The sequence below is a fragment of the Theobroma cacao genome, chromosome 8 (assembly GCF_000208745.1).
Source record: "Theobroma cacao cultivar B97-61/B2 chromosome 8, Criollo_cocoa_genome_V2, whole genome shotgun sequence".
NCBI lineage: Eukaryota > Viridiplantae > Streptophyta > Magnoliopsida > Malvales > Malvaceae > Theobroma > Theobroma cacao.
In genome coordinates, this window is record NC_030857.1 from 16,531,096 (window position 1) to 16,548,185 (window position 17,090).

Consider the following 17,090-nt stretch of genomic DNA (forward strand, 5'->3'; position numbering starts at 1 on the left):
GAAAATTTCGCCTAACAATGATGCTTAACATAAGAGTTCAATATAATACTCAAATAATATTCACATTTACTAAAAGAAAAAGATAACAAAATAATTTGGTTTCATTATTGGATAGGTAAATCAAAGAAATTGACACAACTAACTCTAGCTCAAGTTCTTAAAACATGCAAAAAATTAAATGATAATAAAGTTATCACCTGCTCTTGTTCATAAGTTGAAGCATTGAGGCTTGTAAGCTCAATTGTACAAAGATCATTTGAATGATTTGCATTTTTTTAAAAGAATTTATCAATTGTTTTTAACTTACTCATTCTTTAATCAAACCTTAAAAAAAAATTAACACAATTAACGTCCAATATTCTTATTTTATTTCTATTTAAACTTAAAATACTAAATATAAAACTATAATGCAAAAAATATTAATAGTTAAATACAATATACATGATTAATAATTTCTTCTTATATAATCAAGATTGTTTAAAGACTAAATACTCAAGATAATTTCTTTTTATATACTCAAGATAATTTCCTTTCAACTAAATATAAAATGTAAAGCACACAAAAAAGATATACTCAAGATAATTTCCTTTTATATAATCAGGATTAATAAAACAATGATACAATGATCAAATTTTAAGAAACAGCTAATAGTGCAACAGTACAACTTATATTTAAGAATTATATAATAAGTATTTAATTTTTAAAGTCTAAAATCATGAAAAATAAAATCCATATAACAAAAAAAAGAAGAATGACAAGTAAAAGATAAAACTCAGATAACAAAAAAGAAAGAAGAAGAACATGGTTGATGGTTTGTAGAAACTTGGAAAAGAAAATCTATAGAAACTTAAAACATGCACAAATAGAATATAAATGAATAATAATAATAATAATAATAATAATAATAATATAAATAGAAAGAAGAATATAAAAAAAACTTTACCTCCTCCTAATTTCTTGAATAATGAAGTGAGTTTCGGTAGTGATAAAAGGACAAAAGAAAAAAGAAAGAGAAAGAGGTGTGGAGAAACTTATATTAAGGTAAAGTTGAGTAGAGTTTGTGGGGTCATTTTATTATTTTTTATTTATATAAATTAGTAATTAAAAAATTAATTTGAGGGGGCCATTAAAAGAAAAAAGATATAATATATAAAAAAATTAATTATTTTGGAAGGGTTTAGGGTTTATATATGAGAAGCTAGTAATCAAATAATTTTCAACAAACAAACAAAATCAAAATTGAGAAGCTATAAATAATAGAAAAGAATCAAAGTTTTAAACAAGCTTCTAAGAGATTTATATATGATTTTGTAAATGAATAACAAAAGAGCTTGTTTGTGAATATAAAATCAACTAAACAGACATACGTTTGAACTCAGGTCATTTATTAAACGAATTCTAAAATCTTATCTTAAATCGTTAGTTTATTTTATTAAACGAACCAAAACAAACTTAACTCAAGCTTATCCATGAATTGTTAGGTAAGCGAACTAGCTCATTAACACGTCTATACAAATAAAAGATTTGATCTTATTAAATTATAACCACTATAACCAGTATTTTATAAAAAAAATAAAACACAAAAGTAATTATATTTGAACATTTAATTTAATGATTGGTGTAGGCTTTCCCTATTCAAAGAATCGAATTCAAATCCTTATTTCCAATTTAAAAAAACTACCAAAAATAATTAACCTCGATACCATCATATCATTTGAAAAAGAAATTTAGTCATGGCCAATTGTATTATATCCCAGTCATGATTAAATAATGTAATTCCATATATTTGAATCCCTTATTATTGCTAATAGTTTGATAAGGATAAGACTAACCTTTTTTCAATTTTTTTTTTGGTGTTACATTTGATCAAATGTCATATCCCATGGGATATCCCCTATTATAATTAGGACCCACCTTAACAATATGCATGTACCCATTTATTACTTCCCTGCAATTATATGCATTATCATGACATTCAAATTTAACAATTAATTTTTTCTTAAACAATCTAGGCATGTCACAAATCAATACATGCATGCAACTAAGACTATACATCCTGCATCAATTTTTTATACATTTAGTAATAATAATAATAATAATAAGGTATAATATCTAAAAAAGTCACTAAATTATTTAAAAATTTTAAATAAATTTTTATTTTTTTATTGTGTTCAATTAATTTTTTATATTTTAATATTTTTTATGATTAATTATTAATGGATTGTCATTAGTGAAAATATTAATTGTCATTTTATATTTATATGACATTGACATGATATTAATATAAAATATAAATTATATCACATGATCATATTATCATATCAAATTAAACATGATATACTGCATATAATGATAATTGACATTTTGACTGAAACAATCAACAATCATAAGAGTTTATTTGATTCAAAATAAAAATATAAAAATTTTTTTAAATTTTTTTAAATAATTTAAGGATTTATTTGAATAACAACATTAGAAAATTATTCAAAACTAATAATAGAAGGGGAACCAAAAAAAATGTGAAGGGAAGTGGAATGTTTGACATGCGGAAGGAGGAGCCAAATTGTAAACGTCGGGGGTGTTGTGTTTTGCTGGCTTTTGTCTGCCTACTTCCCTTCCACGATCCCTTCATTTTCCAACTAATTTTTACAATTTGAAATTTCCTCTCTCTCTTCTCTCCAACGCTCTGGGGATCCAAACATGCAAACTAATTAATCCCCCGCTTAATAACACCCGCCTTTCTCATCATTTCCAAACATACCCTTCCCCTTTCCCTTTCCCTTCCCCTTCCCCTTCGCCTCTCTCTCTCATCGACGTCTGCCTTTCATCAAACGGTACGATTGGCCGTCGTTTTCCATTTCCCTTTCGATGCGTTAGATCTGGTATTCGCCTTCGCCATTGATTTCAACTCCGAGGTCTAACGCTGGTTTTTCTTTGTTAGATCTAATTTCCAATCTATCATTTATTCCTTCTTTACTTGATCTGGATCTCTCGCGTGATTGCTGAGAGTTTTATCTTTCTAATTTGTTGAGATTGGGAGATCTTGACCTGATTTTCAGTGTTGAAACAGTTCCATGTGATTCGGCTTTCATTTTTCTTATTCATCACTGTGGAAATCTACAGTAAATAGTTATAGCTCAATTAACTGTAATATTATCTTCTCATTTTCTTTTTACTGTTGTATATTTACTGTGTTTAACTAATGTGGACCTCGACATTTATCTTTGATGAGGGAAAACAGTTATCTATTATTTGATGTGATTTAGTTTCTGCAAGAATTGAGTTCACAATTTGATGCAAAAGAATGAAAACATTTAGGTGAGGTTATTATCGGTTCGTTATTGCAGAAATCTAAAATCATAAGTCGGAGTTGTGTTGAATTCATGTTTAGTGGCCATACTCACAATGATCTAATGACCTCCATATTTTTCAGTCTATGGATGTTGTTTGCATGTCAATGCTTATTTAAGAACTGGCAAATCCGGTCTAATCTAGATATTCATCTTGATTGTACGGTAGCTTTATTCCTTTAAGGTTCACCTAGATCTGTCCCGAATGGGATAATGTGAGGAGCAGAAGATATTTAGTTGAAGTCAGGGCATTGAGTTGGTTAGATGGGTATCTTGATTGTAAGATGCTGAAATTTCGCAAAACTTTGCAAATTTTGGTTGGTAGTTAATGGGAAAAGTATAGCTATATAACTGTGCTTTATGCTGAAATTTTTTATTAAAAAATGTGGTTTTGGACTTTTTCCCTTAATTTCTCTCTGTGATAATTAGGAAACATAAATTAAAATATCTTATTTACAAAAGGAGAAATAGTTGCAGCAAAGGTGAGTTACTTCTAGTCGAAGGTTCCAAAAGGTGGAAGGATAAGTTTTAGCTATTTATAAGAGATGTAAAGCCACTCTTCTGCTTTTTGTTTATTCATAACATGTTGGAGTATCAGGCTGTTATTGGTTGATCTGAGTTATGAACTCATATCTTTGTTAAATTTATGTTATTACGCAAGTTTGTTTTGAGCATGTCTTTGTAGACTAGTCTCACTACCATTTTTAATTGTGATTTCAAAAGATTGGCAGTTTCCAAGTCTTTATCATAATTATTGCTATTACTTTTGTAGGACACTCATTGCTGACGTGGTTGAAAACTCTTGGACATAATATTCACATGGATGGGTTACTTAAAGAACATTGAGTGGTAAAGGCTTTAGGGTTATCACTTGCAGCAAAATATAAAATGGCTCCAGCTAGTAAGGCTGATAGAAAGGCAGTTGTAGATGCAGCTGCTTGGATGTTCAATGTTGTCACTTCTGTTGGAATTATTATTGTCAATAAAGCCTTAATGGCTACCTATGGTTTCAGTTTTGGTAAGTTTCTTTGAAACACCTTTTATTTGTTTTTCCCCTCTCATTTGCCGCTAATAGTTAAATGATGTTGTGGCCAGTTAGAGTTCAATTGAATTTGGAATTTTTACAGTCAAATTCTTCTTTATCTTAAAGACAATTATTTAGGATCAAAGTGGTAAGGTGCCATGAACTCAACACTTAAAATGCAAATAGATGAGAAGTTTGTTGAACAAGATGATTTTTTAACAGTTGTGAGCGTTATCTTGGAAAATGAAATCATTGGGCAGAATGGTTCTATAGTTTTGAAAATTTAGATTGTGGAGTGGTAAGGCTGGAAAATTATATGAGCAATCATGTAAATAAAGCTGTAGAATTGGCCTTATCATATGCAGAATTGAGCATGATGTTCAAACCTAGGATAAGTTTAGTGTAGGATTGTGGGGGCTGTAAATGGTGGAGAATGTGAATGGCATGGGCTATGATTCCTTTTCCTACCGACCCCACTCCAGTTTAATTGTTGAAGGAGAGTAAATGGGTCGAATTTGTGGAAAGCAATTTAAAATAGAAAAAACATGTCTTGATGTAAGCCAGAGACTAACAGGAAGCGTTTGACTTGGAAGTTGGAAGTAGCTGGGATTAAGTATAGGATGAAGGTGATGCTGGAAAATAATGATCGTACATAAGCTAAAGATTTGTCCTTTTTTTTTTTAAACTTTCTGAATTTTCCGAATATCCTTGATGCAATAAGGATGTAAATATACTGTCACTGATGCCTTTGTATTTGACTGCAAATGATTGCAGCTACAACATTAACTGGTTTGCATTTTGCTACCACAACCTTGATGACGGCTGTTCTAAGATGGTTAGGATACATTCAATCTTCTCATCTACCCTTGCCTGAGCTTTTGAAATTTGTTCTCTTTGCCAACTTCTCTATTGTTGGAATGAATGTTAGTCTAATGTGGAACTCTGTGGGATTTTATCAGGTATAGTATAATATTTGCTGGATTTTGCCAGTTGTATTGTTTAGATAATTTGGAAATCACAAACTTTCTAATTCAATGACAGATTGCAAAGCTTAGTATGATTCCTGTATCCTGCTTTTTGGAAGTTGTGATGGACAAAATTCGGTACTCCAGAGACACAAAGCTGAGCATAACTGTTGTTCTTCTGGGTGTTGGTGTTTGTACTGTTACTGATGTGAGTGTTAATACCAAAGGTTTTGTAGCTGCCTTTATTGCTGTTTGGAGTACTTCTCTGCAACAGTATGTAAGTTGTTTATTCCTGTTCATATAAATTCAATTTCAATGTTCTAAATTGCTGTATTTTTTTTATTTGTATTTTTAAGAACTTACAATGCAGTCATTAACTTTTTTTTGTTTATTGCTGTGCATATCAATTTAATCTCAATGTTCTATTACTGTATTTTTTTTTTGTCTGTTTTAAAACTTACAATGTAGTCATTTATTTTTTTGTGTGTCTATTTGTGCAGTATGTGCATCACCTTCAACGAAGGTATAATCTTAGTTCTTTCAACCTACTGGGACACACTGCTCCTGCCCAGGCTGGAACACTGCTGTTAGTAGGTCCATTTCTGGATTATTGGTTGACAAACAAGAGAGTTGATGCCTATAGTTATAACCTAGCTTCTGTGGTAAGTATTCTATCGATTTGTGTTTTTTGCTTTATGATTTTTGTGAATCTTGGTTGTTGTTGCCTTAATTGTAGAACAATGTTAGCCTTTCCGAGAGTTGCTGTCAAAATCATGTTTGTCAATAAAATCGTTTTTGTTCATGAATGTGCAGACTATGTGCAGTTACTTGTCTTTCTTGTAACCCACAATTATATTTAATTTGCATTGCATGTGATGTTGTTGCTTGCTTATCTGCATGCATTGCCTAATACCTCTTAGATGCCCTATGGTGCCTAACATCTCTTGTACTTAATAGCCGCTACATTAAGTTTAGGGAGGATGCCTAGTGGAAATATTTGTGTTGAGTTCTTTTGATTGCAGAAAATCATTTAATTGTTAGTGTGATGTGTAACTTCACCTATAGCTTGTGCCTCTGATTTTTGGTTTTACCAGAAAATTCGCTCACAGCTGTTGGTTCTTGGTCCTTGCAGACGTTTTTAGTTCTGTCATGTACTATAGCGGTAGGAACCAACCTCAGCCAGTTCATCTGCATCGGCAGATTTACTGCTGTGTCCTTCCAAGTACTCGGGCATATGAAGACAATCCTTGTGTTGATTATGGGATTCTTTATCTTTGGAAAAGAGGGCCTCAATCTGCATGTGGTTCTGGGCATGATCATAGCTGTGGTTGGAATGATATGGTATGGAAATGCTTCATCTAAGCCTGGTGGGAAGGAGCGCCGGAGCCTTTCCCTGCCGACCAGCAGACAACAAAAGCATGGTAGTTTGTCAGATTCTAATGAACACGATGGGAAAGTCTAATTCTGCATGTAGGGTAAGTTAAGCATACAATGGTATAGCTGATTTCAGAAAGTTATTGGCTGTCATGATTAGAAAAACCAACCAACCATAATTTTAATTATTTTTATCCTGATTTTTGTAATTCTTATTCTTTGTATTGGGTTCACTCTGAGGGAGGGAATGGATCATTTTCGGATAGGATTAGATGCATTTGGAAATTTGCTTTTCTATTTCAGGAATATAATTTATATAAATTTTTTTAATGCCTTTTGTTCAATGTACTGAGCTATCATTTGAAATGGGTTTCCCATCTTTTTTCTTTTTTTTTTGGTTTTTTCGTGCTTTCTCTTATCTAAGAATGCCTAAAAATTGGTAACAAATTATAACTTTTTTTGGGGGAAAAGTAGTAAATTTAGGAAATTATTATATTAATATATCAATGCCATGAAAAAACAAAAAAAAACATAGAAAGGAAAAACTGCAATTAGAAGGTAAGAAGCAGCACATTGTATTGCAAGAACCATCTGTTAAACAGACAAGCCTGAGTCATATCAACCCAGGTTACTCAGTCAAGTCTAAATACAATATTCCTACAAAATCTGGAACAAAAATGTGAAATCATCTTGCCAGCATTCAATGCTTCTTAGAGAATAACAACCCACGGCCTGCTTGCTCCACCATCCTCGTCATCCTGCTCTTCTTTCAGCATCTCACTTTGACCCATCAGTATTCAGCAAAACAGAGCCCACAAGAACTTCTCGTATCTGCAAATGGAATGTATGCATGCACATTACAGACCCAATACCCCCCCACCACGTACAACTCCCAAGATAAATGTTCTAGGTGTGGCAGGTCTATAATGAGTGGCCAAGACAGCAACCTGGTTAGCTTCTCTGCAATAAAGAAAATCTGCATGCTGCATGACGAGGTCAACGGAGTACTCAGGATAAAACTGAAGGTCCCAGGTTATAAATAACAGGCCCCCATATCACGTCATCATTCGTCCTACCTTCCGGGTGTGGCAGATCCATGTTGAGTGTACTAGCCAGTAACCTAATTACCCTCTCTAGGAAAAAAGAGATTTGCACTGCGCAACAAGATGTTAGCAAAGCTAAGCTACACAGAAGAAACTTATCTGGTTGAAAATGAAGATACTAGATTCTGTAAAGGCATGAAAAAAATATCCTCCTCTACTGGTAGAAACAGTTCTGGCCTGAAGAAATCTCATCTTTTAACTTTCGGGATGATAAAATATCCTCCTCTACTGCCATCAGCTCGGCTGCATATCACAGGAAATACAAAAGTGTATAACAAAAAGGGAGATAAAAAACAGTCCATGTACCTTTGATCACACCTCCACATTCAGCATTGCTAGGATTTCATAGTGCCAAGCCATCAATGACAAGTTTAAAACAGTGATTTGATGAAAGCTTTGAAGTTTCAAGAAAAAATAGCTCTGATTCTAAATATCATGCTGTACTGCTACTAGTAGTATAACACCACCATTGCGCCTATTCCATTTGAGAAAATATATGCAATTTATGATTTATGAAGTAAAAGGAAACTTGAGTATAAGGGGTGAGGGAGATTAAAATTCAAGGATTTCACCTTTCCTACGAAAGTTCAATGCTTGATACATGGCTCCTACATTATCCACCATTAGGTCCAAAGAGACTTGAACCAAAGGGATTTAAAGACTCTAAAGCAATTAAAAGTAGTAGAATTATCCTCAAATAGTAGCTAACAAAATGACAATCATTGATGAAAGAAGAAACAGACCAAGCTTGAGGCTTATGATCAATGCCAAGAAGCCAGATGAATGCATTATCTTCTTCACTATACGTATCAGTGAGAGCTAGTGAAGATAAAACGAAACATGATGAGAAAAATAACCATCAACAAGCACTTTTTGCAGAAAAATTTCCGTTCTTCCTAGGGAAACCCAACAGAAAGTACCATGATACTGATTCTTAATTTGTTTAAAAGGGAAATTGAATGACCTCCATTCATGCACGGAATAGTTTCAATATACAATTCTATCAAGCTTGACATTCACATCCAATAGTGTTATAATCAAAGATATTATGTCCTGTCAGAAGAAGAAACATGAGGAGGTAGAGCATTGTAGGTTGAAACAGAAAATTTAAACATTCTTATGCTGCAATAATTCCATACCTTTAGGTCACTGCTGAAACAAAAACATAACAAGGTAAAATTTTCATTAAAAAATATAAAAAAAATCAAACTAAGCCTACAAAGATAGTGCTTTTGTCAACTTACCTTCAGTAATTCCAGAGCAGTAAAATTCCTGATAATGCTACCAAATTCGAAATTGGAAACCCTAATTTTGTTTTTCCTAAAAGAAAATTAACAAAGCAAAAAATGAAAGAATGATCATGTAAAAGCAAGTAAGAGATTAGAGACGTTATTACTGTAACAAAAAGACCGCAAAACCCGGAACCCATTAGCGCATAGACATAAGGATCTTGATTTTCCGTCGGCGGGCGGTCTCAGGATCTTCTTCGGGTCGAGACAAGAGTAACGGTTCGAATTTTGCGTTCAGAGCATCTACCAACAAACTGTAATACGTGTTCTTGCTGATCGGGATTCTCTTCCCGTAAATGTTGTAGTAATAGACAGGAGACTCGGTCTTCATCGGCGCCACCGGTGGAAGAGGAGACACGAGCTGCGTCTCCCTTCGACGCGGCGGCGGTGTCAGCTTGATCGGGGACTCCGATTTCTTTCCCATTTCTGAACAATCGTCGGATATTAGGGATTTGAGAGAAGAAGATGAAACAAAGGATGAGATTTAGACCGTTTGGCCGTTGCATAGGGTACCAAGAAAAGGCGGTTCCGAAATTTAAATGTGCAGATCAACGGAAAGATCTTTACATTTGTAGGCCGAAGCCGCGCGTTGACTCAACATTAAAATTAATTCATTTTTGTTCATTTTTTAAATTATTTAATTAATAAAAATTCTTTTGAATTTGGCTTTTTTTTAAAAAAAATTAGCATGTACTTTGAAAAATATAATTTAAATAAATTAAGAGCACCTTTGGTTAGCTGATCGAAAGGGGAATGAAATACTTATTTTGAGAGAGAGAATAAAAGAGGAATATATTAGAATCAATATTTTGTAATTTGATTTATGGAATGAAAATGAAATTATCATTTTAGTATTATTTTAATGTTTCGTTGAAAAATTAGTTTTGGAATAATAAATCCCAAAATGATAAAATATTTTTTTATAGTTTAATAAAAAAATTTGAGATTTTTGAAACTTATTATCTTTTGACAAAATATATTATTATCATTAAATTATAAATTTAATAAAAAATGATTATTCCTTAATACGGAAATCAACCAATCAAAGTAATAAGTTCATTTATCCCCCCACTACGCAAGCCGTGAAAGAATATAAGTAAATAGATGAACAAACAAACAAACAAATAAATAATCCATTTGAAAGTTTGATTTTAATTTTCATTAATAGTTAATGAAGTTTAGTACTTTTAAATCTTTGCAGCCACCAAAAGAATTTACAAATCTCTCTTGATAAGAGTGCTGTCAATGACCTTACTTGTGAGAACCATGCATAGCTTATGAAATAATCCAGTTTTATTGTCTAACATTCGGAAGTTAATTAACTATAAAATTACACAAAATTTAAGAAAAACACTACAATAAACAAATCCAATACAATTATTAGTTAAAAAAAACACTAACCACTTAAATTAAATCCAGTAGCTTAGGATTAATTACTGATTGCTAGGAGATTGATTTTTAAAGAACAAGAGATAAACTAGTCTGCTTGACAAGAAAGAAAATCCCATCAAATAATAATAATTATTTCCCCTTTCTAGAAGAAAATAATAATTCACTTTGCAAAGAAGCTGTGGCTCCAAATCCACAAGTAATTGCAAAGAGGCCTGGAGCAAATTTTTTGAGCAGGACACTTGGTCATGAATCCTTAAGCCGACAAAGGTGCACACCTACAAGTAATTGCAAAGAGTCCTGGAGCAAATATTTGAGCATAAAAGGAATCCACACAAGTGCCTAAGCAATTGACCATTCAAGGAAACAACATTTAATCTAAACATCTATAATCCACACTTGTCTTCAAGGGTTTAAAAACATCTCAAAATCAAGAAAATCACATTCAAAATTTGTGCTTAACAGCAAGGAAATAAATTCTCTGCCTGAATATATATTTCTTCAAAATATATACGAAGCACTCAACGCTTCTTAGAGACACCAACAGTCTTCCCTCTGCGACCAGTAGTCTTGGTGTGCTGACCACGGACACGAAGGCCCCAGTAGTGCCTCAGACCACGGTGGTTCCTGCATCACAGTATTATAAATGTTAGTCTGCTACCCCATGCCCTCATAGCAAGAAACTAAACCACAAAAGTAAACTGAATCAACCAAGATGCAAACAACTTCTCAAGACTTTGTTAACCCACAGCAAATAAAACAAAGAAAAGTAACAGAGTAGACAAAAGTAAGTTATTTGACTTTGCATTTTTTCCTTTTGGCACAAACCTAATGACAAATGATATATCTTATTCACTCCCTATGGTTATTATATTATGTCTGGCGGATTACATAGGCAATAAATGACATAATATGATGATTTTCAAATTTCTAAATTCTTTGAGAGCACTAGACTCTTCCCATCTTAACCCAAATGAACATCATCAAGATACTGTAAAAAAGACTTCACATATGACAATAACCTGCATACATACTTCCTTGAAAGCTAGAACGAGTCAGCAGAAAAATCAAGGAAAGACAAATGTGCATTCCAACAAAATTGCCCAGATGCTTAATAACAAAAAAGAAAGACCACAAACCCATTTCTAATAATTCAAATACACATGCTATAGAAGAGAATGTCTCAAATAAATTGTAGTCATTCAGTCATATTCTCGAAAGTGCTCACTAAAAATGTGCAACCCATTTCTAATAGTTGAAGGATATATAAAGAGTACCAAGGCAAACATAGAATCAAATAAAACGGCAACATTCATTCCTAGATAGAGTTGGCTAGATCATATCTTATAAAGCATCAAATACTTAGCATGTACAATCCAAAAGGCAAAAAATAATTTTATTGCAAAACAGTAAGAACAAAGAAAATAACCTGATTTTCTTCAAGCGTTCCAAGTCATCTCTCAATTTCATGTCAAGAGCATTAGACACAACCTGCGAGTACTTTCCATCCTTGTAATCCTTCTGCCTGTTCAAAAACCAGTCTGGGATTTTAAACTGCCTGGGGTTCGCAACAATGGTCATGAGATTGTCCAGCTCCTGTGCAGTCAATTCACCAGCCCTAATAACAACAAGAAGCAAATCAAATAAGCCACCAAAAACTGAACACCATTCTACAACATCCCTTTGCCACAGGACTACACTATATACACATTTCCAACATTGGCACAGAAGACTACTTAATCCAAAGTATTATAATAAATCATAACTCAGAATTTTCTTCTACAAGAACATTAATCTATCTACGTCTTGCCTCCCTAAATCGTTTCCAAATGAAAAACAAGAAAACCAAGTAATATCTTGTCTAACCTTTGTACCATAAAGCATGTTAGTTATCCACAACTGAGCATAAAATCGACATAAACTACCAAAAACACACCAGTTCCTTGTCTAAAGTTTTCAATGAAAAACAGACCTCTTGTTCATGTCAACATCAGCCTTCTTGCAGACAATGTTAGCGAAACGCCTTCCGATACCCTTGATGGAGGTCAAAGCAAACATAATCTTCTGCTTTCCATCGACGTTGGTGTTCAGAACACGCAAAATGTGCTGAAAATCTTCGTTGGCGACCAGAGACTACATGAAACATAAAAAAAAGAAAAAATTAATGAAGACACAACCACCAAATTTTCGAAAAAACAAAAAAAAAAAACCAATTCAAATCAAGCAAAACCAATTTTATAAACGCTAATATCAAACCATAAAAACATATACACGAGGCATTTTTAGATCAAAAGATAAAAACCTCTTAAGTCGGATCAAGAATTAAAAAGCATATAAAGCTACAGAAGAGATGAAGTAATGAATTAATGGGAATAGAGTAGTAAAGATTGGGTATTTGGAGGAGAAAGATGGAACCCTAATTACCATTTTTGCGAGAGGACGGAAGAGGCTCTGGGGTACTGGCGAGAAGAAGCGAATAACTAACGCAGGCCAAGCTAGGGTTTTTGTAAGGAAAGGTCAATTAATATATTTTTTAAAAATAATAAAATTCTGAGATAAAATATAAGGGTGTTATATGTACCTAGAAAAAATATAGGGGAGTTATGAATATATATGAATAATTTTTATATTTTATAATATTTAATGTATTTTTTAATATTCAATATTCATATTTATATTGTTATATTTTTATCTTTTGCTTTTATTTAGTGTACGTCATTTTTATATATTAAGTTCATCCCTTCTATTTATATAAATTCATTTTCGATCCATCTACGTGTGTCTATAAATAAAGACATTATAGTTGATGGTAGATATAAGAACAAAAAATGAAATAAAAGATCTTCTTACATTCCTACTACTTTTTTCTAATATTCACTTTCAAAGTTATATTTTATAACACGTTAACAGCACGAGGTTGTAACCAACTGAAAAGGTAATTTTTTTTAATTCTTCAACCAATTATATTTTAGATTTGTGTACTGTCCAATCGGCCTAAAGTCGACAATGGACCTTGAGCCTCTTTCCGTCTCTTGAAGCAATGGTGGGTCTCAAAAAATCCCTTAAGTTGTCAAAATTAATTTATGGGTCTAATTTCCATACGCAAAATTATGACAAATATTGAAATGCCCAAGTTTCATGTCCTAGAAGTGAGTGGAAGCAATTATCTGTCCCGATACCTTGATGTGGAGATACATCTTCAAGGGTAAGGTCTTGTAAATGCAATTATTAAAGACAAGAACGCATAGAACAAAGATAAGGCAAATGCACTAATTTTCCTTTTGTCAGCATTTGCATGAGAACTTGAAGACTCAATATTTATCCGTTCAAGACCTTAAGATCCTGTGGACAAGGTTAAAAGTGAGGTATGATCATACCAAGACTATTATCCTCCCTCAAGCATAGTATGACTGGTAGCATCTCAGGATGCAAGATTTCAAATTAGTGTCCGACTATAACTCATCCTTATTTGATATTGTATATCTGCTAGAGTTATACTATATTAAGCTCACTGAATCAGAGTTATTAGAGAAAACTTTCTCCACCTTCCATACTTCAAACTTCAAATATTGTATTGCAATAGCAATACTAGCAACGTCAATTTAAGGCATACTCGGAGTTGATTTTTGTCCTCCTAACTGCCAAGTAGACTAATGAACTGCTGCTCAAGAACTATGATCTTAGACTTGTTGGCTTGAAAGCATTGCTTGAAGCAAATGCTAGCTCTAGTAAAAATATAGGTTGATTTAATGGCCATAAGTGTAGGCAAAGGCATAACCCACGTTGGGGTGATGGGAGGCTGCCCTAGGTAATCCAATCTTGGCTCGAATCATGGCAACGACAAGAAACCCAAGAAAAAGCATGATGAAAATATCTACCATTGGTATGGCATGGCTGGACACTGGTCGTATACTTGTCGTATGTCAAAGCATTTTGCTGATCTGTACCAAGCATCTCCAAAAGATAAGAGCAAGTGTGTTGAAACTCATGCTAGTGAAAATCCTACTGCTATTTAATGACTCCTCCTACTCTTGTATAAGCAAAAACATCTTTGGAAGTCTCTGATTTCTTAGAGGACCTTGATTACCAAGATAAGGCATCAAATTAGTGAAAGATGTTGATTTCTCACGTAAGTGCATGTATCGTTAACAAGTACTATAATAATAAGTAGAATTCGTTCCCACAGAGAATTGAAGTAATTTCTAATTGCTAACTACTAAAATTTAAACATGTTAATCTTATCCAAACAACTTAATTATTAAAAAGAAAAATTGAAACTAATAACTAAAACTAATCTAAAATCTATCAACACAATTATTTTGTTAAATTTGAGTGAGTACCAAATTTAAGATTATGATATCTTTCAATACTTTATTTGGATATTCTCTCTCTCTTTCTCTCTCTCTCTCTCTCTCTCTTAACTCAATTTAATAGATTAAGTTATTAACCTAGAGCCCTAAATTTTTTACAAGTCTTTGTCGAGTTTCTTATACAAATATCTCTCTTAATTAATTTACTGTTTGTCTATGCAAATTAAATTGAAAAAAGATTCATAAAGTTCGTGCTTTAATTTTGGCTACGTATGACTTATAGGTGTATGTCTACCCTATATGCAAATCAAACCACCTAATCAACTAAGTGTATTCGATCATACGTTATTTTATTCAAAATCTACTTAAACCTCTTTCATTAAGGTTTAACCTAGGTTTTCAATTCAATCTAATTGATGATAAGACAATTAGAAGCATTAATAACAGAATAAAATAAACAACTTAAATCCATCAAATATAAGTAAAAGAGAGATAAATAAATCAGACTACATATTGAGTTCAATCATAATCTTAGATAAATGACTTAGTTCCTCATTAAGTCATACATCATCATCAAATAAAATTTAAATATTAAAAACAAAAACAAGGAAAAAAAAGAAAAAAAAAGATAGGAAAACTCAAGAATTGTAATTTTGATCTCCAAGTCTCCTTGCATCCTTCAAATTCTTCTCAGTTTCGATAACTTTGTGGGTTGATTCTTAGCTTTCAATCCGGTGTTTATTTTTTTTTAAAGTCCTCCAAAAGTTGTTTTTATAGGGCTTTGAAGTTAGGCCAAGTTGGGTGAAGAAAGAAGTTAATTCCAAATAAGATTTTCTCATCAGACTACATGGGTCGCGACCTACCTCCTCCAAGGCTATGGCCTTGACCATTTAAATAGTAGCAATCATAATTGTTCTAGCACTACTGCAGTGCTTCAACTTCGACAAGATTTTTCATTATCTTTTAGGTCGAACTAGGCAAAGTGGTAAACATAAAAGCTGTATCTTTTTCTTTCCAATGGTTCAAGAATCACTTCATTTTGAGCTCCGTAGAGAGAGTTATAGATGAAATACTGAAATATGTGCAGTTGAGGTATACACTTTAAAATTACTCTTCTTCTTTCATTAAAATTCTTCTTTCATCAAATACCTATAAAAGCACAAATAAATCAATAACAACCTATCTTAATCACATTAACACCAAATTAAACATAAAATTAACTAAAATTAGATTAACTCACCTAAATTACTAATTTAAAATATTTTAAATAAAACTTACTAATTTCCATGCATTATTACAAAAACTAAGTCAAATTACTATCAAAATTAAACCCAAATAACTTTATATCAGAGAGTTATTAGAGGACATCCCAGACTTAAGGTTTGAGGATTTTACTCTTTTTCTCATTCTTTTCTCTTCGAATGTATTATCCTCGATTGATTATTCTCAAGAAAAAACAATATGGTCATTTATAAAAAAATTATTATGAAATTGATTCCATATTTGTTATTTAAAATTTTTCAATCCCATGGCTAATTTGTAAATTTTCATAATACTTAACACTTGAAGTTGTCAATACAAGTGCAAATGGGAATCACCGAGAAAAGGGAAGATGTTTGTTTGCTTAATAGTGCAATGACACATACCAGACTTTGTGGCAATAACTTTTTCTCAAGTGTGACATTATGCAAGACAAATGTCCATACAGTAGTAGGTTCGTTGGGATTATTGATGGCTCCAAAAATGCCACAATTGTTCTACCAAATGGAACACCTTGCATATTGAGGATGCATTGCTAAGTAGTAGATTAAAGAGGAATCTACTTAGCTTCAAAGATGTTTGCCATAATGGGTACCATCGTGAGACAATTTATGAGCAAAATAAGGAATGTCTCTGCATCACTTCTTATAAGATAGGCCAGAAAACCATCCATGAGAAGTTGGAAGCTTCCACTATAGGATTGTATTGTGTCACTATTAAAGCTATTGAATCTTACGCTAACCATGTTCTGGAAACTAGTAAATCTCAATGAGTTTGGAATTTGGCATGATCGTTTAGGTCACTTGGGAGCTACGATGATGCGTATTATAATCCAAAATACTAGAAAACACCCTTTAAAGGATAAAAAGGCTTTGTTGTCTAAAGATTATACCTACAAAAGTTGTTCATAAAGAGAGCTCATTACTAAACCTTCTATGACAAAGGTGAATAATGAATCTACTTTTTTCTTGCAAAGAATCAAGGGTATTATTTGTGGATCAATACAACCAAGTAGGCCGTTCTAAT

General features: G+C 32.5%; 2 protein-coding genes and 1 long non-coding RNA gene across 4 annotated transcripts; 1 reads left to right on the forward strand and 2 right to left on the reverse strand.

The window, feature by feature from the left end:
- On the forward strand, positions 2,556 to 7,079 carry LOC18592689 (UDP-galactose transporter 2). Of its 2 annotated transcripts, none has more exons than XM_007019532.2 (6): positions 2,556 to 2,882; positions 4,123 to 4,368; positions 5,149 to 5,333; positions 5,416 to 5,616; positions 5,840 to 6,001; positions 6,472 to 7,079. In XM_007019532.2, exons 2-6 carry the CDS (start codon positions 4,239 to 4,241, stop codon positions 6,799 to 6,801), a joined length of 1,008 nt encoding a protein of 335 aa, XP_007019594.2. In that variant the 5' UTR covers positions 2,556 to 2,882; positions 4,123 to 4,238; the 3' UTR covers positions 6,802 to 7,079. The 2 variants fall into 2 exon arrangements, with proteins under 2 accessions (XP_007019594.2, XP_007019595.2); XM_007019533.2 differs by lacking the exon at positions 2,556 to 2,882 and adding an exon at positions 2,900 to 3,147.
- LOC108663050 lies at positions 7,246 to 9,671 on the reverse strand. The gene is made up of 2 exons (XR_001928927.1): positions 7,790 to 9,671; positions 7,246 to 7,696 (listed from the first exon to the last, which is right to left on the reverse strand). It is a non-coding gene; the product is annotated as an uncharacterized LOC108663050 (long non-coding RNA).
- Positions 10,783 to 13,077, reverse strand: LOC18592691 (40S ribosomal protein S18). The gene is made up of 4 exons (XM_007019536.2): positions 12,919 to 13,077; positions 12,467 to 12,627; positions 11,924 to 12,112; positions 10,783 to 11,121 (listed from the first exon to the last, which is right to left on the reverse strand). The coding sequence occupies exons 1-4, from the start codon at positions 12,919 to 12,921 to the stop codon at positions 11,016 to 11,018; spliced, it is 459 nt and encodes a 152-aa protein (XP_007019598.1). The 5' UTR covers positions 12,922 to 13,077; the 3' UTR covers positions 10,783 to 11,015.